Raw genomic sequence first — 27,136 nt, 5'->3', positions numbered from 1 at the left:
GAAGGAAATGAGAGTTGGACTCACTCAAGGAGGGTCCAAGGCCAGGAGTGGGGCTGTGAGTGGAGCCCAGGCCAGGAAAGTTGACACACTTGATCTGGAATGGACAGCTGGGCTCCCCCAGCCACGGGCAGGAGGGCCTGCAGGTGGACAGCAGGAGTAAACTGGATCAGGAAGAGCCAGCTCCCAGGAGGGCGTGGAGCAGACCGATGCAGCTGCTGGGGCACGGGACGCCAGCTGGTCCCTAGAGCACCGAGGACGTGTGACAACTGTGGGCCAGCCCCTCTCTTTCCGCCTTCCCTCATGAACTCCAAACCAGAGGAGGTCTTGACCTGCCGTTCTGCCACTGAGAATGTGGCCAAAAGCAGAATTATACGAACATCAGTGAATTTCCGCAAAAAAGAATTCTGAGGAGGGAACTTCATTACGCGTGATAATTAAATCAGTTTTCATTGAACAGCTGATTCATCCGTTCAGCTGTTGTTTTTAAATGTGCTATTATGTGTTTTCTCTTGAGGCCATTATTTCTACCCAGTCCAACTTTCCCTTGTCCAATATCCTTGCAGATATAAATTTTGTCAAGGAGATTTTATTTTCTTATTAATTGGTAGTCAACAATAAATTTTGTTGCATGCAGTTGTAACCTTCAGCTTTGTTTTGAGCGCATTATCGACTTGGGGTGTTTATTATGCACTAGATAAAAAGTGGACCGTGGACCCATGGGAAAATCGTGGGCAGTTTTGGGAGCCTCCTCCAGAAGACCCAGAGTCAGGGAGGAGTGTGCGCGTAGCAGGTCAAACCCCCCAGGATGAAACAGTGTGGCCGGAGCCTCCTGCTCATCCATAGCCAGCGTCCTTGTAACCCGAAGGCCAGTCTCACATGGTCCCTGCCTCCTAGACTGCAGACTGTCACAGGCCATGTGCGTGGGCCCCGCCCCTCCTTGCCCTTCAGTGTTGACGTCTGAGGAGTGATCACAGCCGTGTCCCCATCTGTGTCACAGGGGTAGCCCACTGCCCACCCTCTCTCGTGCATGGCCTCCCCAGCTGCTGGGGTGGACCTTGTGTGCTCCTCCGGCTCCTAGGTCTCAGGTGTCTCTCCTGCTCCCCACATGGACTGTGGACTCAGGTACCCCAGGTCACTCTAGCACCTGCTGGGTCCCTCCCAGGAGGGCACATTTGGGTGGTAGATGTGGTTGTCTCAGATCGTGCGTTCAGACTCAGAGACAAGGGTCCCCGGGAGGCATGCCTCAGGCTGGGCGCCCCTCATGGCTGTCTTGCAGGGGTTCTCTGAGCCGGCCAGTGGAGGTGGGTGCAGGCATCGCCATTGGGGCCTGTGCTGGGCTCTGGACTCTGGACATCCTTCTGTTTATCATCCTTTTCCTCACAAAGAGAGGTAGGTGAGCACCCGGGGAGGGGCATGCAGGCCGACCCGGACCAGACCCCAAGCCCCAGCTGCTCTGGCCTGACCCCTCAGGGAGAACCAGGGAGCCAAGCTCACAGGCCCCGGGCTCCAGCCAGGCCCCTTGAAGCTCATCGAGCTGCCCTGAAGCTGTGACTCCACGGACCCTAGCAGGCCAGAGACCTGGGTCATCGTGGCAGCATCGCCACGGAGCCCTCACTGTGTTCCATACATGTACCCTGGGGCTCCCCTGGACCCAGCCTGTCTTTGCTCCTAGGAAGTGGGTGGCGGTGCAGCCGTGGCCCTCACTGCACTGTGTGTCCAGGGAGGAGAGAGCACTTCCTCCAGGGGCAGCTGTGGCTGTGGGAGCTGACGCAATCATGGCCTGGATCTGGGCCTTCCACCTGGGGCTCACCGTGAGCATGGTGTGGGTCTGGCAACGGTTCCGAGGTGCCTGGCTGTGGAGGGGAGGCCACTTGAGGAAGGGTCCTTGCCTGAATGCCCGGCCGAGAGCCAGCTCAGGTGGCGGAGGGGGCCTGCAGCTGCACATGAGCTGGAATATGGGGAGGGGCCGGCCTTGGGTCCCGCCGAGGGCCCAGAAAACAGCCAGGCCTGGGGTTTCCAGGGCTTGACCGCAGCCAGGCGACACACTGGACAGACAGGCTCTCCTGGGCCTCAGTCACGTTCCTGCCTGTCATCCCCTTTGTGGTGGTGATTGCCATCAGCGCTGTGCTTCTGATCAAGGGACAAGGTCCTGGGGTGGGGCTGGGGCATCCCTCCCACCAGGTCCTCCAGGGTCCCTTCATCTGACCACTGCTCAGCTTCTGGCCACTCCTGTGGGTGTCAAGCTCCTGCCCAGGGCTGAGCTCCAAGGACAGGGTCTCTGGCATCACCTGAGCCCACCCCCAACTCCTCAGGTCCAGTTGGCCTTGGCAGGTGGGAGGGTCGTGGGTACTGGCCACATGCTGGCCTCAGGCTGCCATGGAGTGGGATTCAGTGAAGGTGGCTGGCTCTGCCCCTTGCCCAGGGCACAGGATGGGGAGAGGCCTCCGCAAGAGGCAGTGTACACAGTGGGAAGAGCTCACCAAGGTCCAAGTCACAGCCCCAGTGCTTTCAGGGGCCCTTAACAAGTCACTCCCTGCCTCAGTTTCTCCATCTGTGAAATGGCAGCAGATGCTGCTGGAAGTGCTCACCCCAGGGTTAGGCACACAACTCAAACCCACTGGCTACTCCTGAGGAAGGGAGCTCACGCTAAGTCTCAGGAGCTGAGTAGGGAGAGAGTCCAAGGCAGAAGGCACAGCAAGATAGGGGCAGGGGGGTTGGCCCTGTGGAAATGTGGGGTGGGGGGCCGAGTGGCCCGAGGAGCGGTGTGAGCAGCATCGTGGAACCGGCCCGACAGGACATTCTGACGCAGCCTTCAGGGTCCACCGCAGTCCCCCACCAGAGAGCGCTAGTCAGGGGGGTGGGGGTTGGGGGGCGGCGGGAGGGGGCGGCTAGCCGGGATTCAAGGGTGGGGGAGGGGCAGCCTTGGCGGCAGTTGAGCCCATTTCCTCCGCCCTTCTTTCCAGTAACGTTCCAGTTCAGTGTTCCCGCCAAGGGGTGAGTGACCCCCGGCCCCCACCCTGCCCCCAGACCCTCCTCAGTTGGACTCAGGGGGAAACTTAGTCTTGACCCCTGGAGGGACAAAAGACCGCCACCCCATTCACGGAGGGAGGGAGGAAGGACCCCAAGGGTGGGGAGAAATGTCACAGGTAGCGCCTGGCTTTGAATCTGGGCCCGCGGAGGTGAGTTCCGTCTCTCGTGGGCGGCGGTGGGACCTGGGGACACCAGACACACCCATTCCCCAACAACAGAGAGAAGGCCCCCGGGGCCAGGAGGTGGGTGTGTGGGGGCATCCCAGCCGCCTCCAGGCCAGGCGGCCTCCTCTGCCCGGGGAGACACCACCCACCGCCCCGAGGCCTGTGGCGCGGGCGCCCGGAGGAGGCAGAGGAGACAAGGCGTCTCCTGCCCTAATCGCGCGGCCCCGACTCGGGTGGTGGCGGAGGCGGCCGCGTCCGGCTGGGCGGCGGGGGTCTGGGGGGCGGGGGCGGGGCCGGGGCCGGGGCGGGGTCGGGGCGGGGCTTCCACGCAGCTCCCCGAACGATTCCACCGGGATTGCAGGACTGGGAATTGCAGAAGTGGGAAGCAGCAAGTCTCGAGGGAGCTGGAGACAGAGGAGAACGAAATGCTCACCAGACCCCTGCTGAAAGGAAGCATTTGTGAGCTTTAAAGCGAGACAACTCCCCGAGAAATCCGGGAGGCTGGGACGACTTACAACTCAAAAACCTCTGCCCCTCGAGTGCCTCCCCTCGCAGCAGAAATTAAAAGGCCAAGGTTGATCCAGACACTCCCACGACAGATGCGTGCGGGGCAGGAGCCCGGGAGGGGCCGAGGCGGCCCGGAGTCGCGGGGGGCACCGGGGGGGGGGCGGGGGGGCGCCCAGGGGCCGAGGCTGCGGAGGACCAGACCGGCCGGGGGAGCAGGCTCCGCCTCTCGCCGTCTCAGTTTCACAGTGTGCCAAATGGGGACAGTGGCCCGAGGCGGGCCGCGAGGGTGGCGAGGTGGACAGAGCAGGCGGCTTCGGTGCGGGCAGAGGCCCTGGTATGTAGATACCGGGCCCCGGAGAGGGACTGGAAGAAAACATCCCGAAGGGGCTCGCTGGAGCCCCCCACTGCAGGGTCTCCTGATTCTTCCCGATTCTACTTGGTCTCTTCCCAATTTTCTGTAAAGTCAGGCACCAATTTCATATTAAAAGCCAATATCGGGCTTGCTGGGTGTGGGGCATAGTGGTTAAGTTTGCAGGCTCAGCGCCAGAGGCCCAAGTTGGTGGGTTCGGATCCCAGGTGCCGACCTACACACCACTCATCAAGCCATGCTGTGGCAGCATCCCACACACAATATAGAGGAAGATGGGTACAGATGTCAGCTCAGGGACAATCTTCCTCACCAAAAAAAAAAAAAAAGCTGATATCATTAAAGGCCAACATTAAGATGCTCTTTTAAGAGTTTATGGATCAACATTTCTTTAAAATTTTAGTGTTAAAATAAACGGAGATTTTGCATCGTCTTGAAGCTTGTCATTTTATTTTTATTTATAAAATACATTTTTTCCAAGGAGAAAACTGCCTCGGTTGTGTTCCTAGTTTTACGAGGCTCTGCCACCCCTTTCACGCAGGTGCAGTGAACTCGAGCAAGTCCAGCGATATGAGTGAATCACCGCGGCTCTGAAATCGGCCTCCTGAGAGTTTTCAACACAAGCCTTCCCACCAGAGTGGTTTCCTAAACCGTGCTCCTCACAAAGTTACAAGCCAACAAACCCTGCATCTGTCCATATTACAGCCAATGTAGACAGACCTGGACCAACGGTGACAGGACCAAAAGAGACGTACATGGACGTTCACGTCAAAGGCGGTCTGGACCCGGCTCTTCCCGAGGCAGCTAAGAGAACCCGAGGCCGGGCCGCTGGCTCCTGGCACCTGAATGTGGTGCTCACGTATCTAGCCAAGAGTGAATTCAATGAGGCGATGATGATGTTGCCACAACCTCAACGGCAAGAAGAGCAAGAGCGAAATTCCGGGTGGATCTCCTTCCGCTCCCGCCGTGCTGGCCAGCTGGGAAGGGAAGCTGGCCAGGTGCAGTCCTGTGGGATGAGATGAACAGGCGCCACACGTGTGAGCTGAAGAAACCCCAGAGAGGAACACACTGGACAACGGGTGACATCCGAAGGGACTCGGTCTTCCCAGTAACTCTAACTCCCACGGAGGCCTCCTGAAGGAGCGAAGGGAACCACGAAGTGCTTCGAGGAGAGCCAGGCTCTCCGGAGCGCTGAAATGCTGTGGGGAAGCTCTGACTCGACGAGATGGAGATTTCACAGGGGTGTGCGTGTGTGGGTGGGGTGGGGAGGGGCTTGCTCAAGGCTGGAGGCCAGGACTGGGCGAAGTCTCTACTCTTGAGGGCCAACGGGGATATGAGGCCATCGGTGGACAGGTGGCAAAGGGCCCAAGTATGGCACGTGGAGACTGAGGGCTACTCGGGCTGCTGCTGGGTCTGTTAGGTTAGGAGGCAAGTCCAGCGTCGTCCGACAGGACGACAGGACGTCTGGCAGCAACAGGCTGTCAGGCACTGACTTCCGGAGCAGGAGTTGGGGGAAATGGAGGAGGGGGAGTGGAGTTGTCGCCCAAGCAACGGGGTGGAAGTGGGGGAGGGCGACTAAGTTCTCTCTCCATGGAGACTGCACCGGCTGAACGCCAACATAACTCAAGGTGGGCGCACGCCGACGGACGGCCAAGGTCCAGAAGGAGTCCACGAGTAAAGGTTGGCGACCATCCCCTGACCCCACGTTGACCCCATACCCCTGATTTTGCCTCCCTCAACCTCAGGACCCTGAGACCCGTCCCACCCCGCTAGAATATTCGGGCTAGGGGAGGGGAAGGTTTGCGCTGGAGGAGCGGGCTTGGGCGGTGCCCTCACACGTACCCGTGCCCCAGACCCCGACGCCGACCCATGGCACCCAAAAGGAGGCGCGGGCCGAGCACAGGGCGCCGGCCAGGCGCGGCGAAAGAGGGCGCCGAGGCGCCACTGTCGGAGCGCGCGCAGTATCTGCAGCGCGAGTACAAGCTGCTCTCGGAGCAGCTGGACGCCTGCGAGCAGCGCGTGGACCAGGTGCTGCGGGAGAACGCCTTCCTGGACCGCGAGGCGCAGCGCCTGCGCGAGGAGAACCGGCTCTACGCCAGCTACGTGAGCGCGCGCGCGCAGCGCTGCGCCAAAGCCATCGTCCGGCTGGACGAGCAGAATCGCGTGGACCTGACGCAGGTCCACTGGGAGCGGGGCGAGCTGGCGTCGCACTACCACGGGCGCGAGGACGGGGTGCGCGCGCAGCTGCTGGAGATGGAGGCGCGCGCGGCGCAGATGGCGCGGCAGGTGCAGGAGCTGCAGCCCTACAAGGCCAGTGCGCGCGCGCCCACGGGCCGGCCGGGCGGGCTCCAGGAACCGGGCGGGGTGGGCGCGCGCCGCGCCCGGGCCCTGACCCGCGCCCCCGCCGCAGGAGCTGCAGCTGGAGCAGCTGGCCCGGATCCGGGCGCTGGAGCGCGAACTGCTGCACATGCGCGTGGAGCACACGCAGCTGCTCCACCGCGTGAAGCGGCGCTTCACCGAGGACAAGGCGGCCTTCGAGCGCGAGGCTCGCCAGCGCGTGCAGTCCCTGGCGCGGCGCGCGGAGCGGGAGGCGGCGCGCGCGCTCCTCGCGCACACGCAGGCCATCAAGGCGGACAACGCGCGCCTGCGACAGGAGCTGCTGCGGCTGCTCCAGCGGGCCCAGCTGCTGCATGACACGCGGCGCCAGCTGCTGGAGCAGCGTGAGAAGCTGCGGCGCGAGCACGAGGACACGCGGGACCTGGCGCGGGTGCATGGCTGGCTGCGCCGGGGCCCCGGGGGCCCGCCGCTGTGGCAACCTTTGCCCGTCGCCTCGCGCCCCGCGTCCTTCGCCTCCCCGACAGGCCCGTCGCGCGCAGCCTCCCGGTCCCCGTCAAACGCAGCCTCCCGGGTCCCGTCGCTGCTCTCGTCGCGCATGGCTTCCGGGGTCCCGTCGTTGATCTCGTCGCGTGTGGGCTCCAGGGTCCCGTCGCTGCCCCTTTCGAAGGCGAGCTCCCGGGTCCCGTCCTTAACTCTGTCCCGCCTGGCTTCCCGGGTCTCTTCGCGGTCCTCGTTGCGTGCGGCCTCACAGAACATCCTCCTCTCTGCGAGGCCTGTGCTTGGAGTGGGCTCTTCCTATCCCCGCGTCGAAGGACACCATGAACACTGACCCTGCAGCAGAAGCCGCCGCGGGAGAGCCTGCACCTGCCGGGAGGGAGGCCCGGGGCCGGGGGAGACGAGCGCGCAGGACGCGTGTTTGGAGAGTGCCGCTGTTAATAAAGGTGCGACACCCCCGCTCGCCGCTCTGGCGCCGCCTGCTTCGCCGCGTCTGCGTTTGCTGCAAGGGAGCTGGGTCGCCCTTCGCCCCGTGCCTGCCTGGCTTCAGCACCCTTCACTCCGCGGCTGCCCGCGGGCCGCTCGGGTGTCCTGCCCGCGGGGGTGACAGTCTGGCGGCAGGGACGGACACCGCGGGCACGGACAGCCGGCGTGACGGCGGGAACGGAGTCCGGCGGGCCGGGCAGGAGCCGGGCAGCTGCGCGCTGTGGCCGGAGGGCCGGCGCCATGCGAGCTGCGGTCACAAGGCCTTCGGGAGGGACGTGGCTTTACTCCCAGCGCCGCGGGGAGCCACGGGAGATTTCGTCTGACCTCTTGGGGTTTTTCGGTAATTTTTAAATTTTAATGTAATATCCAACTTAGAGAAAAATTGGAAGAATACTACAGGGAAGTCCCATGTGCACTGGTCCAGACTCACCAGCAGCTTGCCTTCTGTCCCTTTGGGGCGGGGGATGTCCATGCATTTTTCTCCGTGAACCATTTCAGAGTAGGTTGCAGACATCGTGCCCCTTTGAAGACCTCTAAATCCTTTAGTGTTTCCCGAGCATAATTACCGCAGTACTATGATCCAAATCAGGAGATTTAGCATGGGGAAAAGAGCATTAGCTAATCCATAGCTCATATTAAAACGTCAGTTGTCCCAACAGTGTCCTTTGTGGCCACGCCCTCTGCCAAGGTCACGCATCGTATTTACTTGTCAGTCCCAAAGTGCACAGGCCGGTTATTAGGACGTCCTTCAGTGTGTTTTTTTGTTTTGTTGGGGCTTTTGTGGGGGGGGGGGGAGGGTGAGGAAGATTGGCCCTGAACTGACATTTGTGCCAGTCTTCCTCCATTTTGTATGTGGGACGCCACCACAGCACGGCTTGACCAACGGTGTGTAGGTCCGCGCCCGGGATCCGAACCTCGGAACTGGGCCGCCAAAGCGGAGCACGCGAACTTAACCACTACGCCACCAGGCCGGCCCCCTCAGCGTGGTTTGTATTCATCGAGGGCTGTGCTGGGGAGGAGGTCGAGCGGCTTCGGAGAGGCCAGGCCCCACGCACCCTCGATGCTGGCCGAGGAGCACGGACCTCGCCCCGAGCGCGGAGGGAAGGTTGTAAAAGACGCTTGCTCTCTGGACCCCAGCGCAGAGTTGGAAGTCCGACCAACGAGACGGCCGCCGCTAGAGCGGCCGGCGCACTTCCGGTCGGGGTCACGCGAGTTCCGGCCGGCCGGGGCCGGGTACCGGAAGCGCGGGAGCGGGCGGGGGCCCAGTGGCGCTGCCGGGCGCCGGGTTCTCAAGAGGCCGCGACCCTGGCAGCCCACCTGGGACGCCCTGGAGGGAGGCGTTCAGGCCACAGGTTTAAGACGGAGCTCCTGTGGGCCAGGGCAGCGCGTGAGGCGGGTGACGCACAGACGGCGTGGGTGAAGCCCCGCCCCCCACCCCTCCGTGTGAGTGCTCGGCGCACGCGCGCCCCCTGGCCCGGAGCTCCGGGCGGAAGTCTCGGCGCCCCTGGTTGGCGGCGCTCCTCGGCCCCTGGCAGCAGCAAACGCAAGTCGTTTTGGGCGAGTTCGCTTGAAGCCCAGGTCGGGGAGCGTTCCCACAACCACTTCCCTTTAAAAGGAGCTAGGGCTCCTTGGAGATTTGGGGCAACGGTGCGGAGCAGTCTCGGCCGTCCTGTGGACGGGGTGACAGCGGGGCGACGTGCCGGGGTGTCGGGAGCGGAGCCGGGGCCGCAGGGCGGGGGTGCAGCCGCACGCGGGGCTGCAGACGGGGCGGCGGGTTTGCGAGGGGCTGCGCCGGCGCCTGGCCTCTCGGAGACGCGCGCGCTGCCGAGACGACAGCGCCCCGCCGTCGAGGCGCCTTCGCAGCCGCCCGCGCGGGCCCGGCCCCAAGTCCTGCCGGACCTCCTGCGCGCTCCGCCTTTGCGCACCCTCCCCGCCTGACCCTCCGCGCCCCTGCTGGGTTCTACCTGACTCGGTCTCTAGAATTACGCTTCTCACAGCCCCGGTAAATACCTGCTGCGTGAACTGCAGTGAATTTCTCTGCGGGCAACACCCGAGAGCCAGGTTGCTCCCAGACGGGGCCGGTCAGAAGGACCGGGCAGCAGAAGCGAAGGGCTCCCACTCGCCGCCAAGGCAGCTAGTTCAGCATCAAAAAGAATACTGACTGTACTGAATAGAAACGTCAAATGCATAAAGTGCATGAGTTTAAAATACGACAAAACCCCACCCTACCGGTCATCTTGAAGGTTGCCGGTACGATACTCATTATGCTAAAAACTGGCAAATGAAGAATCACGTGTTCATCCCGCCTTTCCCGTGTGAACTGTATTTCAGGATAAACGAATTGTTGGTGAAGGGAAGTTATGTACGGAATTCCACCTAATAACTGCAGAAGAAATATAGCGACGTCATGGTTGCTGAAGCCTGTAGGTGGCAGACTGATGAGGACAATGCACGGACCGGCTCACTCTCCGCATCCGTGAATGGCCCCAACTTTGCCGAAAGGAAGCCACTCAGGGCCTCCTGGTCTGAAGCAGCAGAATCTGCACGGTGCAACCTGCAAAGAACGCTCGATCAGAAGCAAAGCTCTGACCTAATCAAGCTTTGGGACCTGACTATCAATGTATATAAGATAGAGGGGACAGAGGAAGATGTTAAAAGACAGTAGGGATGCAGTCATCCAGATCCTCTTTAGGGCAAATGACTCAGGTTTTTTCCGAAAAATAAATGACAAGGGAAAAAAAAGAGGGAGGGGTAATTATCAATTAACAGAGACTTAAGACATAGGTCCTCTAAATGCAGCATGTGCACCTTGTTCAAACCCTCATTCTAATTTGTAATGTTAAGTCAAGATAGGAAGAGTTTCCTGGTAATTATGAAGCTAATAGACTGCAGCACGCCCCACTTCCTCTTCCCAGGCACTGCTCCTATCCGCTGACACTCCAGTCTCTCTCTTCTGCCCAGACCCTCCTGTCCCCAAGACCCTCCAGCCCACCACTTTCCATGAAATCCTTCCTGGAGAGACATCAGGGTAGGCACTTGTCAGTTTATCCTTGTAGTTCTGCCCCTGTTACTTTATGTGTTTGAAAGCAAGTATTAGTTGCGTATAAGTTTAGAACTACTAGCTGTTCTCCGTGAATTGAACCTTTCATCAGTCTGCAGTGTTCTTCTTTACCTCTGCCCACAGCCGGTCTGACATTAACGTGGCTGCTCCAACTTTCTTTTGGTTTGTTTTGCACACACCTTTCTTTGGGTGTCAATTTTATATTTCAGGTGTGTCCCTAGAAACAGTATAAATGGTTCTTATATTTCGAATACAGTCTGACTTGAATACACTCTTCTCTTTTTGTGGTCACCTGAGAAATGTTAACACGCACATTTAAGCTCATAATTTATGAAGATAATATCTTTACCCTCCTCCCAACCCTCAAAATGCTTTAAATTTTGATCACATCTTCCTGGCTGAGAACCTATTGATAACAAGATTACCCACAAATTAGACATTGTTACTTTCCTTGTGAAAGTTCATCCACCTGCATACTTACCATTTGGGACATATTTGTATGTTGTTATGCTTTGACAGAAAGCTGACTTTCCAAATCCTGCAGGTTTAGTTCTGGTAGTCCCTTATTCCTTGCTCAGCTTTCTGGCTTCTCCCTCTCAACGAGCCACTCAAACTCAGCCCTGGTTGACCTGTCTGGTTGCCACCCTGACAGCTCCTATGGGGATGGAGGAGAGCATGACCCCACAGGGCCCTGATGCTGGATCACCCAGCCCAGGGGACATAAAGCAGTGGAGGGGACAGGATGGCCCTCAGGGGGCACCTCCAGTCCGGGCCCCCTCAGACTGTGACCCCCATCCTCTTCTGTCCCATCAAAACCCACCCACTGCTCTGTGGCTCCTGTGCCAAGTCACCACTGCACACTCAGTGGGGGCCGCGGGGGCTTTCCTGTCACCACCTGGAGCCCCTCCCTAGGATCTTGAGGGCAGTCCGGAGAGCAGGGACCAGAGCAAGCCCATCCGCAGCGATGCTTGGTCCCCTCCCAAAAAAGAGCCGCTGACTGTTCAGCTTCCAGTCACCTCGGCAGAGGCAGGAGGGACACTGGTTGCCAGGGGACGGTGGGTAGGTCCCTTGGAGGGTGTAGTGAGGGTTACAGTGAGGGCACCGTCTCCGGAGGGTTCAGGCTGGGCTGGGCCAGGGTGTGTGCCAATAGCGGCAATAGCCAGAGAGCAGAGGAGTGGGCAGCCGTAAGGTCGGGCAGGGCACAGGGTGAGTGGGAGCAGCATCCCAACCTGCGGAGGAAAGTCACGTGATGAGAAGGGAGCCTGCCTTGGCCTGGACGCCAGGGCATTGTACCTCTGCACAAGGCCTGCCGGAGAAGAGGGGCAGCTGGCTGCTGGAACAAGCAAAGGGCTCTCACCATCAGGTCTCTCTTTGTGACTAAAAATCCAAGAATTCCAAAAAAAGTAAACACTTACCTGTTAGAATGGCTAAAGTCCAAAATGCTGACAACACCAAGTGCTGCCGAGGATGTGGAGCAACAGAACTCTCATCTGTTGCTGGTGGGAATGCAAAATAGTGCAGCCACTTTGGAAGACAGTTTGGTGGGTTTTTACAAAATTAAAATATTCTTACAATATGATCCAGCAGTCATGCTCCCTGGTGTTTATCCAAAGGAGCTGAAGACTTGTGTCCACACAGAAGCCTGCCCACGGAGGTTCACGGCAGCTTTGTTCACAATCGCCCAAAAGCAACCAAGACGCTGTTCAGTGGGTGATGGACAGATAAACGTGGTCCATCCAGACAACAGGATATCATTCAGTGCCAAAAATAAATGAGCTATGAAGCCGTGAAAAGACACAGAGGAACCTTAAATGCATGTTACTAAGTGAAAGAAGCCAATCTGAAAAGGCTACATAGTCTGTGATTCCAACTCTATGACATTCTGGAAAAGGCAAAACTATGAAGACAGTAAAAAGATCAGGGGCTGCCAGGGGTACTTGGGTGGGGGGGGATGAATAGACCGGCACAGGGGATTTTTAGGGCTGTGAAACTGCTCTGTACGATACGATAATGGTGGATACGTGTCTATACGTTTGTCCAGACCCACAGAACGTGCAACACCAAGAGCGAACCCTGATGTAAACTATGGGCTTTATTAATAATGGATCCATATTGGCTCATCAGTTGTAGCAAATGAACTGCACTAATGCAAGATATTAATAACAGGAGAAACTGGGGGGTCAGGAGTACATGGCAACTCTCTGCACTTTCTGATCAATTTTTCAGTAAGCCTAAAACTACTCTAAAAATATAAAGTCTCTTAACTTTTTTTTAAAAAGTAAAAACATTAAAGTAGTGGAAGCCTTTTATATTCCTGAGGAGTGGAAAGCATTTTTTAACAAGAAAGAAAACCCCAAGGCATAAAAGAAAAGATTACTATAAGAAGATAGAAAATTAATGTAAAGAACTCTAAGGTAAGGGCCGGCCCCATGGTGTCGTGGTTTGGGTGCGGGGCACTCCACTTCGGCAACCTGGGTTCACAGGTTTGGATCCTGGGCACCAACCTACTCCACTCATCAGCCATGGTGTGGCAGCGACCCACATAGAAAGTGGAGGAAGACTGGCACAGATGTTAGCTCAGGGCTAATCTTCCTCAAGCAAAAAAAACCAAAAAGCAAAAGAGGAAGATTGGCAACAGATATTAGCTCAGGACTAAGCTACCTCAGGAAAAAAAAAACTAAGGTAAAATACACCATAAATTAGAAGGCAAACAACAATCTTGGCAAAAATATTTACAACAGATAAAAGAGACAAAGGACAACTCTCTTTATAATGAGCTATAAAGAAAAGAAAAAGAGCCAACAACCCACCAGCAAAAGCAGGCAGAGGCCTTGGAGACCAGAGAACACAGTGCTGATGCACAGGCGACAAGACAGTGCCCCGGGCCTGGGGAGATGCCGAGTAAAGCAGTGCCGCATGAGGGAGGCCCCCACCCAGGGTGGGAAGGGCTCCGTCACGCTGAGCCTGAGGCGGGCCGTCTGCCTCTCTTAAATTCGAAGCAGGCAGACTGTGACCAGCGGCTCTCCAGGAATCCTTTCTGCGTATATGCTGTGGGTTGAACTGTGTCCCCAGAAAGATCTGTACGAATCCTAACCTCCAGATCCGACCGTGTTTGGAAATAGGGTTGCTGCAGATGTAATTAGCTGAGATGAGGTCACAATGGAGTGGGGCCCCTAATCCAATAGGACGGGTGTCTTTGTAAGAAGACAGAGACACATGGGGTGAATGCCATGTGACCACAGAGGCAGAGACTGGAGTGATGTGGCCACGAGCCAAGGGACGCCAAGGATGGCCGGCGCCACCAGCAGCAGGAAGAGGCAGGAAGGATCCTCCCTCCAGGTTTCAGAGGCAGCGCAGCCCCGCCCACACCTTGATCTTGACTTCTAGCCTCAGAACCGGGACAGTAAATTTCTGGTGTTTTCAGCCGCCCGGTCTGTGCCCCAGGAGACGGATGCGACCCACATGCGCACACAGACGCGGGAGACCGTTCACCGCAGCACGATACTCACGGGAAGCGTCCTTCAGCAGGACACAGCGTGAAGCTCTGTGAGGCTGCCACCCGAGGAGGACACGGAGCGTCCATGGTAGACTGACGAGAGCAGGTGCAGGACGATGTGGGGAGTACGGCTCCGTTATTGCGAGGAAAACAAACCAAAGTCATGGGCTTACTGACACGGCACAGGACAAGCAGCTGGGGACATGCCACCGTGAACAGACTATCCCCGGGGAGTGGGGCTGGGTGAGGGGGTCTTTGACTTTCCGCTGTCTCCCAGAGAGGTATGCTTTCTCAAGGATGAGGCTTCTATTGAACCGATAACTTGGAATAAATTTCACTAGAATAACATGCACTTGGCTCTCTTGTCTAGGCAAAACTTGCCTAATTTACTGGTCAGGAGATCCAGAACCCCACTCCACCCTCCCCACGGGGCACACAGTCAGACCACAGAGGCCTCGTGGTGAGGGGATTTCAATGGGTCATGAAGGACAAGGACGACGCACAGCAGCTTGGGTTTTCTGGGTCCCAAATGGGAAGACTGGGATGCCATGCTTTGCAGGCCAGGAACCAGAGAGGCCAACTGTGCTGCAGCCCTGACAGCTGGCTTTTCTGTTTGAATGCAAGTGCCTGGCCTCAGCTTTGACTGCTGGCGCCCACTTCAAAGAGGGCATTCAGTCCAATGACGGCTGTCTGGAAAAAACACGTCGTCAGCCACTCGACTAGATAAAGAGCCACTGCTCCCCCCAGGCCCCCCAGGCTCCTTTGTTTCACAGATCCTGGTTGGTTTCTATAACTCACTTTTGGGGCCTCTTGTTTTTTCTCTTCCCAAGCTTTAAATTCCCACTCTTATGTTTTAAATTCACCAATAAAGAGTGAGCCCACGAAGCCCTAGGCCCCCACCCTCCACCCCAAGAAAAGCAGAACCCCAGGCCCATGCGCTCACTCTCTGTACAATACTGTAATGATGGTGTCAATGCAAATAACCAACAGCCACTCTATAGATAAGAGAGGGACGGTGAGGTCTACCTGAGCCAAGCTGAGGACTAGCCCAGGGAAGGCAGTCTCCACAAAGGAAGAAAGCGTTCTGGAGAAGCATGGTTTTCAGTACAGTTTTATACCTTTTTAGAACGAAGAACATACAGCAAACACACCAGGGATACACATTCATCAAAGGTTCAAAGAGATACGCAATTATAGGTTAGCAGGTCAACATGACCCTGCTGTCCGGGAAAGGAGACATCTCCAGGAGCACTGATACTCCGTGCAGGCACAGCAGTGAGCAGCCTATCCTCAAAGCATTCTTTACTTTGAGACAGTGTTTAATGCATCCTCCTCTTAGTTTTTTGTGCGTGTGAGGAAGATTGTTGCTGAGCTAACACCTGTGCCAGTCTTCCTCTATTTTATGTGGGATGCTGCCACAGCGTGGCTTGACAAGCAGTGCTAGGTCCGTGCCTGGGATCCAAACCTGTGAACCCCAGGCAACCAAAGTGGAGTGTGCAAACTTAACCACTACGCCACCAAGTCAGCCCCTAATGCATCCTTATCTTTAATGGTTAAAGCAGACGGACAATGTATGTCTGACAGGCCTTAAGTCAAGCTTCTTTAGTTCAGGCCAAACCAGGTTTAAACCAGAACAGTACCCCACATACCTCAATATGTGAAAATTCATTATCATTGGATACATTGCGACCTCGCTGTGTGGCCCCAGGCGGGCTGTGTAATTTCCAGGTGCTGTAGGTCATAAACCTTTATTTTGCCAAAGTTTCTTTATGGTTACTACTGAAGGGCATCTTGTAGTCATAACAGGAACCAGAAGGGCCGGCCCAGCCACAACAGTGGTTATTGATAGGCTGAGACCAGCACCAAACACCAACTCTGAGACGGAAACGCAGGCTGCGGGCGTGCTGAGGAGAGGATGTGTGCACAGGGAGGAGTGAGGGCCCAGGCCGACCCACAGGGCGCTCTGAAGCTGGTGCCTTTACACGCTCTGGAGCTGTTACACGTCTCCATCGACCTGTCATTGGAGGCAGTCATCAGGAAGGGGGGCCAACTTGGGCCAAACAACTCACTTTGGCCAAGGGCCCTTCCTGGAGGGCTGACCCATGAGGGCTGTGGCAGCAGCACTCTCAGCAGCTGGGGGACCGTCCCTTTAGTCCTGAAGGGGCATTCAAATGGCATGTCACTGCATCTGCTACAAACGCCAAAGGGTTGAGTTTTATTTGCAGGACTGGAGGGAAAAGTGAATCAGGAAATAGCAGGACTGGATTCATGTTGTACAGAAGGACCTGGTGCCTTTACTGGAGCCAGAGCTGCCTGAGGAATAAGGTGGGAGCTGCCAGGCAGCCTCATTCAGAAGGCACCACGGGAGACGACAGGACGCCTCTACAGAATACTGTCCTAGCTCCCTTAGGTGTCTCTCCTCCCCAAATGGTAAGGCATTGGAGAAAGCCGCCCCCTCTCTCAAGCCTGTTCCCAAGTGACCTCCAGGAGTCTGGAGGAGCCTCACAGAGTAGCCTGAGGAGCCCACCACTTAGGAGGGACTCGGGGGGGCCTGATGGCGGCACAGGACCACTCACTGCCCGCTTCTGCCTCCCATGCGGTCTCAGAAGCAGCGCTGCCCCGGGGCTGTCCTACAGTGGACGTCACTGAACTTTACCCACCCGCTGACTTCCCTGATTCCTCTTTTAAAAAGAACCTCCCTCTCCTCTTGCTCCTTTGTAGGGAATTTTGTCGTACCCAAATTTTCCACATGGTCCTTGAGTTGCAGAAGCCCCTTCGGGTTGTGACAGACACACTGGACACCAGCTCTGGGGAGGCGGGCCCACGCGGTGCTCAGCCACTGCTCAGGCATGCATGCTGGCTCTCTGCCACCAGGGGCGGGCAGCCAGACGGGAAACTGGATGGCGCATCAGAGACAGTGGGGGGCACCCGCGAGCTGACCACCTTGTCTTCCCCTCTCTGCGGTAGGTAAAGATAGCCCCCGGCCACCACAAGGGGGCCTGCAAGTCAGGAGCTGCGAGCCGATCAGAAAGCTCTTCCAAAGAGGCCATCAAGAAACCCAGCTTAGTGGCAGCACCAGGAGCACAGTGAGCACGTCCTGAGGCTGTCTTACCGAGGCCTCGCCTTTCTTGGGGCTTGACTGTTGAGCTCTGCTTGGACTGTGGAGACAGGACATTCCTGCAGTTGCAGTCCCGCACTGCACAACGACACAGGCTGTCTTTCCTGAAAAGTGTGCGTGTGCGCAGGGGCTGTGCGGAGAGGGTGAGCGAACTCGAAGCGGTCAGCTGTGAGATGCCCGGGCCCCCTCAGAGTTCCCTCTGTGCCTCCTTGCCCCCCGGCTCCACAACCCACCATCCAGCTGTGGACAGTGATGGGCCAGGTGGAAAGGAGGTTTCCTAAAGTTAAGTCCGGTATGGTTCCGACATTAGGCTCATACTGAGGAATCCTCTTTTTTCATACTTTTGCTCAAAACCTGCACGTTTCTTATTCCCCAAAACATTTCATTTGGTGGGCCATGACTTCGATCCCAGGAGACCACAGACGCAAGCATTACAAGGTGGATTATCAAGGGCAAGGCTGCATGGGAGAAGCCGCTGCCTCCTACCCGGGCCCTGCACTGCCAACTCCATGCGCACGCGCCCTCAGTGGAGGGTCTCAAGGGTTTGGGACATCTGCAGACTCCACGAAGACCCAGAACATCAGGTATGTAGTGTTTATGATGCATCCTTCCCAGCATGACCCCAAACATCTGTATTTACCAAGCATTATGCTTCCCCAAAGATGACCAGATGGTCTGGCTGCGGCTTCAGAACACACTGGGGCTGTTCGGGGTGCTCGGCCTGCTGGGAATGTGCTCTCCCTGAGCGCCAGGCTCTCCTCTCCCTGGACACACAAACTCCCTGGTCTTGGGCAAGGCTGCAGGGGCCACTGTGTGGTTCTCATGTTCCTGGGGTTCTCACTGCTCCAGGGCACACGTGTGCTGGGTGTAGACATGCAGGCTGGACAAGAGCGTCCCCTGGGGACAGAGAGTGGAAGGCCAGGTCACAGGCATGATTCTTACAAATCAGCCCCAGTGGGACACCATCCTGCCCCAAAGTGGACTCACGTGTCCTCTGTCCCAGGGAAACGCAGGCAAAAGTGGCAGCTACTCCCCTGGCTGATGGTGGAGCTCCACTGCCACCAGGCTCGCCTGCCCTGAGAAGGCTGGTACTTCTCACCTGCTGTGAGACTCCGTCCTCCTGGGGACGTGGTGACAGCAAGAGCTGAGGGGCAGGCCCTGTTGTGCCCTCACGAGCTCCACTACCACGACTCTCCATCTGCATCTTGTCTGAAGGCAGCTTTCTCAGGAAGCGACATGCAAATGCACACAGGAGCCACAGCCTGGCCAGCCAGTACTGTGTCTGCCAATTACTGCTCCCTTGAAGGACTCTCCAGCCAGAGCCTGGGAAGCTGGGCACCAAGAAACTACAGACTGGGACGTCCACCACAGCCGTGGTCTAAGCAGCCGGCAGCAGTGAGCGAGGGGCAGCTGGAGGCCTGACGCTCCCACTCTTCAACTGCCCCTCAGCCCAAGGTGGCCGCTGGGATCAGTCGACAATTGTCGTCAGATGGAATTTAGTTAGTTACATAATTATTCATTGTTCATATTTAACTCCACACAATTGCATCATGAAGGATTAAAACCCAGAAACAGGGGAGACAGTCACCTGGCCAGCGGGCTCCTGCAGGACAAAGTTCGAGTCTTTAGAAGTGCTACCCAGAGCGGTGACTGCTCACACCCCCAAGGCAGGCCATTCAGACCTGCACACAAACACCATCTGAAGGCCTTCACAACTCCACACATTGGGGGAAACCCACCAGGCACTTCCCTGCCCAACAGCTCTGAACTGGAAGAAAAATACAGGCACTAGTACAAATGTTTGGATTCCATAAATAAGAGAAAAGTCACTCAAATGTTCCATTGGGTAGACTTCCATTTATTCTAGAGGCCCTGCACCCCACACCCCCATGTCCTCACTGGCCAGGAGAAGGCTGGTCTACAGACCAGGACTGACCCAGAGAAGCTCCTGCTATGACCTGGATTGTGTCCCCACAATTCCCACATGGAAGCCCTAACCCCTAATGGATGGTATTTGGAGGGGGCCTTTGGGAGGTGGTTAGGGTTAGATGAGGTCGTGAGGGTGGGCCCCGTGATGGTATTAGTGCCCTTATAAGAAGAGACGGCAGAGCTCTCTCTCTGTCCACTATGTGAAGACACAGCGAGAAGGAGGCCATCTACAAGCCTGGAAGAGAGTCCTCACCAGGAACCCACCATGCTGACCGCATCTTGGACTTCTGGGCTCCAGAACTGAGAAAATCAATTTCCAATATTTAAGACCCCTAGTCTGTGGTGTTTTGTTATGGCAGCCCAAGCCAACTGAGACGGCTTCGTAACTTAAGACTTAATGGCTGTTTTCAACCATCTTCAGTAAGTGTTAATGAACTTAAAATATAATATCCTGTAAAACAAAAAAAAATACAGAAAAATTTCAAGCATACCCATCACCTAGCTTCAACAACTCATTCTGCTAATATTGCTTTGTCTTCCTTATTAGAATTTTAAAGCAAATCCCACATCACATCATTTCACCCATGAATGTCAGAATGTGTCTTTAATAAGGACTTATAAAAACAGAACCACCATGACATTATCACAACAAAATCCTTAATACCACTACCATCCAGTCCATGCTCAGATTTCCACAACAGTCTCTGACGTGCCTTCTTCAGCTGGTTTGCGCAGATCAGGATCAGACATCCTCAGAGCACTGGTCCCTGGCGGCCCCCTCTTCCCCAGCCTGACTCACTGAGAGGTCACTGCCTGGCAGCATCTCCCTGTCTGATCTGGCTCAGTGCTTCCTCTTGGTGGTTTGAACCTGCCCTTCACCCCCCATTTCCTGTATACTCACTTCTAATTCTATCATTCCATCCACATTTGTTAGCTGGAATTCTTAAAAAACAAAAGAAAATCAGAATCTTTCATCAACTATTTGGCTAACCTGAAACGGTGTTCATACCAGCAAGGGGGCAAGTGTCCTGCCCTGACCAGCTCTGAGTGGGAGCCGCTGCCCTCGGGAGCTGCACTTGGCAGTTATACTTCCGTGCTGGTCAAGCGGAGACGCCTGAAGTTTAGAACAAAGAGGTGCCTCTTCCTCCTAAAACTCCCTCTCGCGAACACGGCTGTCCCTTACTGCTCTAAGACCGGACTTCACTCACTGATTCAAGGTGCGGGACCTAAGTCTCTCCTGAAGGTGCCGTGGGGGGACTTGCGTGGCAGTGGTCACCTTGGTGAGCAGTCAACCACTCCGACCTAATCAGCTCCTGGACACCACCCACCAGCACAAAGGCACCTGCAGTTGCTGTGGTGACCATAAAGCCACAACATGGTAGTGGCTGTGGGGGTCCTACTTAGCAAAGAAAGATCCTAAAAGCAGAGGGCCTGGGGCTGAGCAAAGCCATCACAGGCCGGGAGCCATGTCGGTGACACATCCACATGCGTACTCAGGTCTGGTGAGACCCCTCCAGGCCTCATGGGCCACACGGGAACCCTCTGCCGGCTTCCTCACCACACGTCCCTGCAGCCGACACAGGCTCTGACGGACAGTCACCACCAGAGTACCAGAAGCTCCCAGTGCCTGACCTCACCGGGCGGAGGGACTCAGCTGTGCTCTTGGGAGCAAAGGGCTGAGTCTGGAGCGAAAGGACCGTGCAGACCCACATGGCTTCTTCGACAGATCTGCGAGCATCTGATCACATAACTCTGGGAGAAAAGCCCTCCAAACTGCACGTGCTCACAAACATTAACAAACACACACAGCAAGATGCCATGATGTTTTACCAAAGACCTAGTATCTACAAGTTAATCTAGGCTGGAGAGAGGGGCCACAGCAACGGGGCTGCCAGGGCAGGGTTCTTAGACACTTGTGAGGACACACGGGCCCAAGCAGGTACCAGATGGATGCCGTGTCCTCACGCAGAGGACTTGCTAACCACAACTCTGGTTCTGAGTTCCGGGTGACCACTGAAGGTCTGGAATCCTCTGACGAGCTCACGACATTACAAAGGTGCCCCTTTCTAAGTTGCACCTACAAAGACTGCAGGAGGGGCTGTACTTCTGTGTAAAACCCACAGCTGCCTTAAGATGCAGAAATGGGATGCAAGTTGAAAAAGACAAACAGACCAGACAAGGAAGGGAGTGAAAAAGAGGTAGGAAGGGAAGAAAGTTAAGGTCACAGGGAGAGCCCTTGGCCCTGGGGAGGGGCAGGGGCCTGGCACCTGGAACCTGGCGCTGCACCTGCTTGGCCTCCTCCTGCTACCATGACCATGGGAGCACCCGGGCTCTTGCCACAGTGTGCCCCTCAGACCCACTTCTCCTGGAGGGCGGTGTTCCCAGTGATGCCACTCGGGAGAGCCAGGAGCTCTGACTGCACCTTTCCTGCAGGTCTGGGATCAAGGTGGCTTCTTCCCGCCTCGTTAAGTCAGGACCCACCGCCTCCCGCGGCGCCTGCAGACCCAGACACGCGCCGTGGGCGCTCCTACACTTCCCCTCTCCTGTGGGTCCTCTGATGCCGCGTGAAGAAGCCCAGGTGGCGGAAGCCCTTCCCGCAGCGGTCGCATTCGTAGGCCCTCCTGGTCAGGTGCAGCCTCTGGTGGATGCTGAAGCCCTTGGGCCACCGGAAGGCCTTGCCGCACTGGGCACACGTGTAGGGCTTCTCCCCGCTGTGGATCCTCCGGTGGTGGGTGAGGTTCTCCTTGGTGCGGAAGGCCTTCCCACAGTCTGTGCAGCAGAAAGGCCTCTCCCCGCTGTGTAGCAGCTGATGCCGGAGAAGGTTCGACTTCTGCTTGAAGGCCTTCCCACAGTCCCCGCACGGGTAGGGTTTGTGCTCAGTGTGGACCTTGCGATGCTGGGCGAGGCGGTCTTTCAGGCTGAAGGCCTGTCCACACACCTCACAGCTGAAGGGCTTCTCATTTGTGTGGTTTCTCTGGTGTCTCAACAGGTTTGAGACCCACCTGAAGGTCTGGCCACATTCAAAACACGCGAAGGACTTGGCTCCCGTGTGGACCGTCTGGTGAGCAGTGAGCCGGCTGTGACAGCTCAGGACTTTCCCACACGTGTCACAGATAAATGGCTGCTCCTGAGCGGGACACTCCTGCTGCTCTTGGAGGCCTGGCGGCTGCCCGCAACACACCCCACACCCGCCGCACTGCAGAGCCGCCATGCAGGGAAGCTGCACGTCGTCCGAGCTCAGAAGGAAGCTCTTCCCGAAACCAGCGCCAGCCTCGGCTCTCTTGGACTCGTGGATTTCCTCATGGGTTGCCGACAGCCGATTATGCTGTCTCTTCTGGTAAAGGGACTTCCCTGCTCCTGGGGAGGAACACAGGCGCTTACACAGGGCTGGCAGCCCTGAAGACGGGCCAGCAAAACAGAAGAAAAGCTACAAAATGTGTCCTATCAGCTCATTTCAATCTAATTAAGGATTCACTCCAAGTAAGTGGCACAGGTGTGGTAAGGAAACACACAGACAAGCCAGAAGTGTCAACAGTGGGAATGAAAGTGAACTGAAATGCTCACCCGAGGCAGGTGAGAGTTAGGTACACTCCTGCATCATCGGCATGATGGAAGACTCTAAACTTCAAGTTGGCTTACACGGCCCAAGAGTACAGGTACATACTTGTCTTCGCATAGGAAGAAAGACACCAATCAGGGTAGAAAGAACGCCCTAAGCTTGCCTCCGTCCATTCAACAAGGCCCTGGTGGGGTGGGGGGTGACGCCAGGGACAGGCATGTAGAAGCTGGGGAGCTCTGCAGAGTTGTTCTGAACCACTCACCCTCCAGGATGTAAGCTCCTCTCCAGCCAGGGACCTGAGACCCTCTCCGTCCTGGGGCTCCACACAACCCAGTGTCTTCCCAGCTTGTCTCATTTTCACACATCTGCTTGATCTCACTTCTGAGAGAATCTGAAATCAACAAGAGAAGCCCACCACTGCGCCCACCACCTCATTGATGGAGGGAGGCACCGTTACCATCTGGTTTTACAAAGGCATAAACAGCACACAAAGCACCTGCCCAGGCCACCGGGAAGACCCTCAGAGAAGCGGGTCAGGCTCCTGACTTCATCCTGTGAGCACATGTGGCCGCCAGGCCTCAAATAGCTACACCCAGGGTCTCCACAGGACAGTGCCCGGCCCTCTCAGGCCAGACCCAAACTGAGGCTGCACCTGCCGCCTGCCCGCCTCACACATCCCCAGGGCGTGCTTGGCACTCCTTGGGGCAGCTCTCAGTGCAGGAGTGTGGCTGACACCCCGTGGGTTTCCACAGTCTCATTAGGAAGCAGCTCGGCACCCACAGTCCCACTGGGAGAGGAAAACGGACAGACACTGCATGTTGAGCTCACCCGGGAGCTGGGAGGTGGGAAAATGGGGAGCCCTCCACGCTTCCTGAAACTTGGCTCTCTCCTGCTCCTCAACCCATGGCTCATCCCACTGTTCCAGGTGAGAGATGAGGTCTGGTCTGGGGCCGCAAAATCCTTCTCAAAGGAGAGAAAAGGTGCTGTTTTATTTGTAGAGAGGACAAAGCGAGGGTGCAGGGGCTCAGGCCAGTCCTCAGGGATCCTCCAGAGAAGCTGCCCCAAAACAGAGACAACAGAGAGAAAGGGAGTCAGGGCAGCAAATGGGCTCTCCTTCCCCCCTCCCTGCTGCTGGCAAAGGCCCAGAGAAGGTTCCAGCAGTGCCAAGTCCAACAGTGGATGGACCTGAGGAAGAGGGGGCTGCCTCCAAGAGCACAAAGAAATGCCCTTGGCCAGACTTGGTGCAGAACAGCCCCTCTATGGGACATAGGACAAAGGCTCCCACTCCCAAACCCCCGTAGCCTGGACTCCAGGCCCCAGCACCATCGAGGGAGCAGGGAGGCTCTAGAGACTGAAAGCACAGTCCTTACCCAGTGCGGCCAAGTTCCCAAAATTATCCAGCATCACGTCCCGGTAGAGGGCCCTCTGGCTGGGGTCCAGACACTGCCACTCCTCCCTTGAGAAGTGTATGGCCACCTCCTCGAAGGTCACCGGCTCCTGCAACAGACAGCTCCCCCCCAGGAGCAAGAAGTCACACCTGGCTGCTCTTGAGGCTGGCAGGACAGCAGGAAATAAAGAGAAGCTAAAACCCACAGGTCTGGGCTGGAAGAAAAAGTGTGTGTGCGCAGAGGCTGGAAGCTTAGGCATGAGGGAAGGCACATGTTAGGGACTAAATGTCTGTGTCCCCCAAATTTGTACGTAGAAGCCCTAACCCCAGTACGGCTGTTTGAAGACAGGGCCTGTAAGGCAGTAATTAAGGTTAAAAGCGGTCACGAGGGTGGGGCCTGATCCGATAGGATCAGTGTCTTCATAAAAAAAGACACCAGAGAGCTTGCACACCCACTCTCCCCCTCTCTCAGGCGGCCGTCTGCACACCAGGAAGTGGGTCCTCACCAGAACCCGACCATGCCGGCACCCTGGTCTGGGACTTTCAGCCTCCAGAACAGTGAGAAGTACTCAAATGCTTGTGGTAGTGAGTTATGGCAGCTCTAGCAGACAAGATAGCACCTAAGAGAAGGACACGTATTTTCAACTTTTCTGTAACATCTACTGAGGTCTTACTGTAAATGAATCACATTTTCTTTTTGTTCCTCAGTCCATAAGAGGGAACGACCAATCAGGCAGGGAGCCACAGACCTCTGGAGCCACCACCGTGGACCCCTCGCCACGGTGGGCTGGAGGCTGGGGCTCGGGCACCTGCAGGGCTGGGGAAGGCTGCGCTCACCTGGGACACATCCATGGGAACAGCAGTGGCCTGCAGGGAGACGTGTGGGCCCTCGCTGGGGAAAGGCAGGTGCCGAAGAGCAGCCAATCTGGGGAGACAGAGAGTGAGTGAGAGCTGCAGCCTGGAAGCCCCCACCTGACTCAGGAGCTGCACCTACTCAGGGGGCCGAGGGGGATTCAGGAAAAACCAGTGACACAAGGGCACACATGCTGGCAGGGGATGCTGCTAGCAGGGGATGCTCCATAATAGAAGGGGAACTGGGGGCGCGGAGCGGGCCAGCACCACTGTAGGGAAATCACTAGCTGCGATGTGCTACCTCACACACAAGGACCATGACATTCCAGAAGGCAAGCCACAGTCTCTCACCAAATGATAGCTGAGAGCAGCCATTTATGGCTGAAAGCCAACAGCTTTTTTGCAGACATGTCACTGGAGAATTTGGGGCTAAAACCCCACTTGAGGCAGCCTGGGTTCCCCCCCAGGAGACAGGACCAGGACAGCCCATGCCCATGGCACTGCACACACAAACGTCCTCGGGCATCTTCCCACAAACAAGGCCACCTCACAGCCTTCCCCCAAACGCAGCTATGGTGCAGCTCTTTATTCTTCCTTATTCTCCATCAGAGCTTCATCATTCTTCACCTAGTTTGGGGAATAAGCCACAAGCTCCCAAACCGAGCAGCAGGCTCTGCTCAGATCAAGCATCTTCCCCCAGGTCTGTTCAGAACCACCCTCCTGGAAGCCCAAAGACTCCTGCCACAGTGGGCTCCTGTGTCCTGCCTGGGTGAAACATGGAGCCCCAAGATGCAGGAGAGGCCAGTTCTAAAGATGCCCCGAGAAAAGACAGACCAGCTGGAGGAAGATGCCTAGTTGCCCATATTAGGAATGAAAGAAAGAGGCCTCGCTACAGATCCCTTAGACATTAGAAGTATCATAAAGGGCCGTTACAAGCAACTTCATGCCAACAAACTCAGTAACTGAGATGAAAGAGACAAATTCCCTTAAAAGCACACTATGAAACTGACAAAAAAAAAAAAAACCCTCCCACAGGGAAAACACCAGACCCAGCTGATTCACTGATGAACGGCACCAAACCCTTAAGGAAGACTAGCACCAATCTTAGAAGCCTTTACAGGAACTGAGAAAGAATACATTCCAGCTTGTCTCACGAGGCCAGCAAAGCCTTCATACCAAAACCTGATAAAGACACTATAAGACAAGAAAAGTGCAGTCCAACCTCACTCATAAGCAGACACAGAAATTCCTAACAAAATATTAGGAAGTCCAATACAGTGATCTATAAAAAGAACTATAGTCTCCAACAAAACTCCAAATGGAGTTTATCTGAAGAATACAAAGTTGGTTTGATCATCATTCACTGGAGTTAATGACTCCAGGGCTGGAAGGCACCAGATCAGAGCACAACTTCCCAGAAGGATGCCTTTGCCCAGCTCAGCTCGGGCCTCTGTGGCAACCTCTCTTCACACCCATCTGCCTCACTCGCCACACCCACCTCCGGCCCAGCCACTCCAGCTGAGAGTTCTGCCGGAAGTTCATGGGGTTCATCCTTTGACATTCACTGGTAGTTACAGCTAACTGCTAGATGTTTTCCTGAGTATGTTTGTCAGGTTGAGATTTTCCTCATCTTTTCCTTTCAAGGGCATGGCATCACTTTCAGTCACAATGACTTCCTCAACTTTTCCTGTCACTTGAAAATGAAGCAACACAATTACCCACATTAACAGAATAAAGGAGAAAAACTACCATAAGAAAACTATATGATTATCTCAGTAGATGTAGAAAAGGCATTTGTTAAAATTCATCATCCAATCCCGAGAAAAACAAGGAACAGAACAGAAGCTCCTCACCCGGATAAGCCTGGGCTGACATCACAGCTAAAGGTCAAAACCCAGCTCCCCCTCTGGGCTCAGGAACAAGGCACGGCTGTCCGCTCTCACTGCCTCTCCTCAGCCTGGCGGTTCAGGCCAGTGCAAAGAAGGAGAAAGAAACAGAGCCATAAAGATTAGAAACAAAGAAGTGGAACTGTCATTATCCAAGGATGACATGAGAGTGCTTGTAGGAAAATCCTAAGGAATCCTCAAGCAAATAAAAACTAGAGCTAATGAGTGAAGTAAGGTCAGAGGATATAAAAACCAACTATATTTCTACCAGCAATGAATACTGGGAAAGTGAAATAAAAATTACAATGTAATAATTGCAAAAACAACAAAAAGTCAAATGCCTAGTGGGGCATAACAAGAAATCCTCAGTTCCTGGTACAAATCTCCTCAAACCCTTGGAATTTCATTCATAAGGAGCGCCCCCCCCCCTTTTTTTTCTTTTGTTGAGGAAGATTAGCCTTG

The 27,136-nt window shown here is 56.0% G+C and overlaps 2 protein-coding genes and 1 long non-coding RNA gene across 5 annotated transcripts in view; 2 read left to right on the top strand and 1 right to left on the bottom strand.

Moving 5' to 3' along the window:
- Window positions 1-5,657: 5,657 nt before the first annotated feature.
- Window positions 5,658-7,373, top strand: CCDC166 (coiled-coil domain containing 166). Its single transcript, XM_070222023.1, has 3 exons — window positions 5,658-5,748; window positions 5,922-6,378; window positions 6,479-7,373. The coding sequence occupies exons 2-3, from the start codon at window positions 5,938-5,940 to the stop codon at window positions 7,232-7,234; spliced, it is 1,197 nt and encodes a 398-aa protein (XP_070078124.1). The 5' UTR covers window positions 5,658-5,748; window positions 5,922-5,937; the 3' UTR covers window positions 7,235-7,373.
- A 1,223-nt stretch (window positions 7,374-8,596) lies between these two features.
- On the top strand, window positions 8,597-10,718 carry LOC106781019 (uncharacterized). The gene is made up of 2 exons (XR_001377514.3): window positions 8,597-8,964; window positions 9,718-10,718. It is a non-coding gene; the product is annotated as an uncharacterized lncRNA (long non-coding RNA).
- An 8,180-nt stretch (window positions 10,719-18,898) lies between these two features.
- Window positions 18,899-27,136, bottom strand: part of ZNF707 (zinc finger protein 707) — a 10,957-nt gene continuing 2,719 nt past the window's right edge. For 2 of the 3 annotated variants that reach the window (XM_023649107.2, XM_023649108.2), the window contains exons 2-6: window positions 24,774-24,861; window positions 23,920-24,046; window positions 23,378-23,509; window positions 22,812-22,940; window positions 19,567-22,347 (exon numbers count right to left, since the gene is read on the bottom strand). In XM_023649107.2, coding sequence (XP_023504875.1) covers window positions 21,518-22,347; window positions 22,812-22,940; window positions 23,378-23,509; window positions 23,920-24,046; window positions 24,774-24,788 — 1,233 coding nt within the window. In that variant the 5' untranslated portion in view covers window positions 24,789-24,861 and the 3' untranslated portion in view covers window positions 19,567-21,517. Of the gene's footprint in view, window positions 22,348-22,811; window positions 22,941-23,377; window positions 23,510-23,919; window positions 24,047-24,773; window positions 24,862-27,136 lie in introns of all 3 variants that reach the window. The other variant, XM_023649109.2, reaches the window with a different exon arrangement.

Source organism: Equus caballus, chromosome 9 (genome assembly GCF_041296265.1).
Source record: "Equus caballus isolate H_3958 breed thoroughbred chromosome 9, TB-T2T, whole genome shotgun sequence".
Taxonomy (NCBI): Eukaryota; Metazoa; Chordata; class Mammalia; order Perissodactyla; family Equidae; genus Equus; species Equus caballus.
Note: the sequence above shows the minus strand (reverse complement) of the source record. Positions and strands in the feature narration are given on the sequence as shown.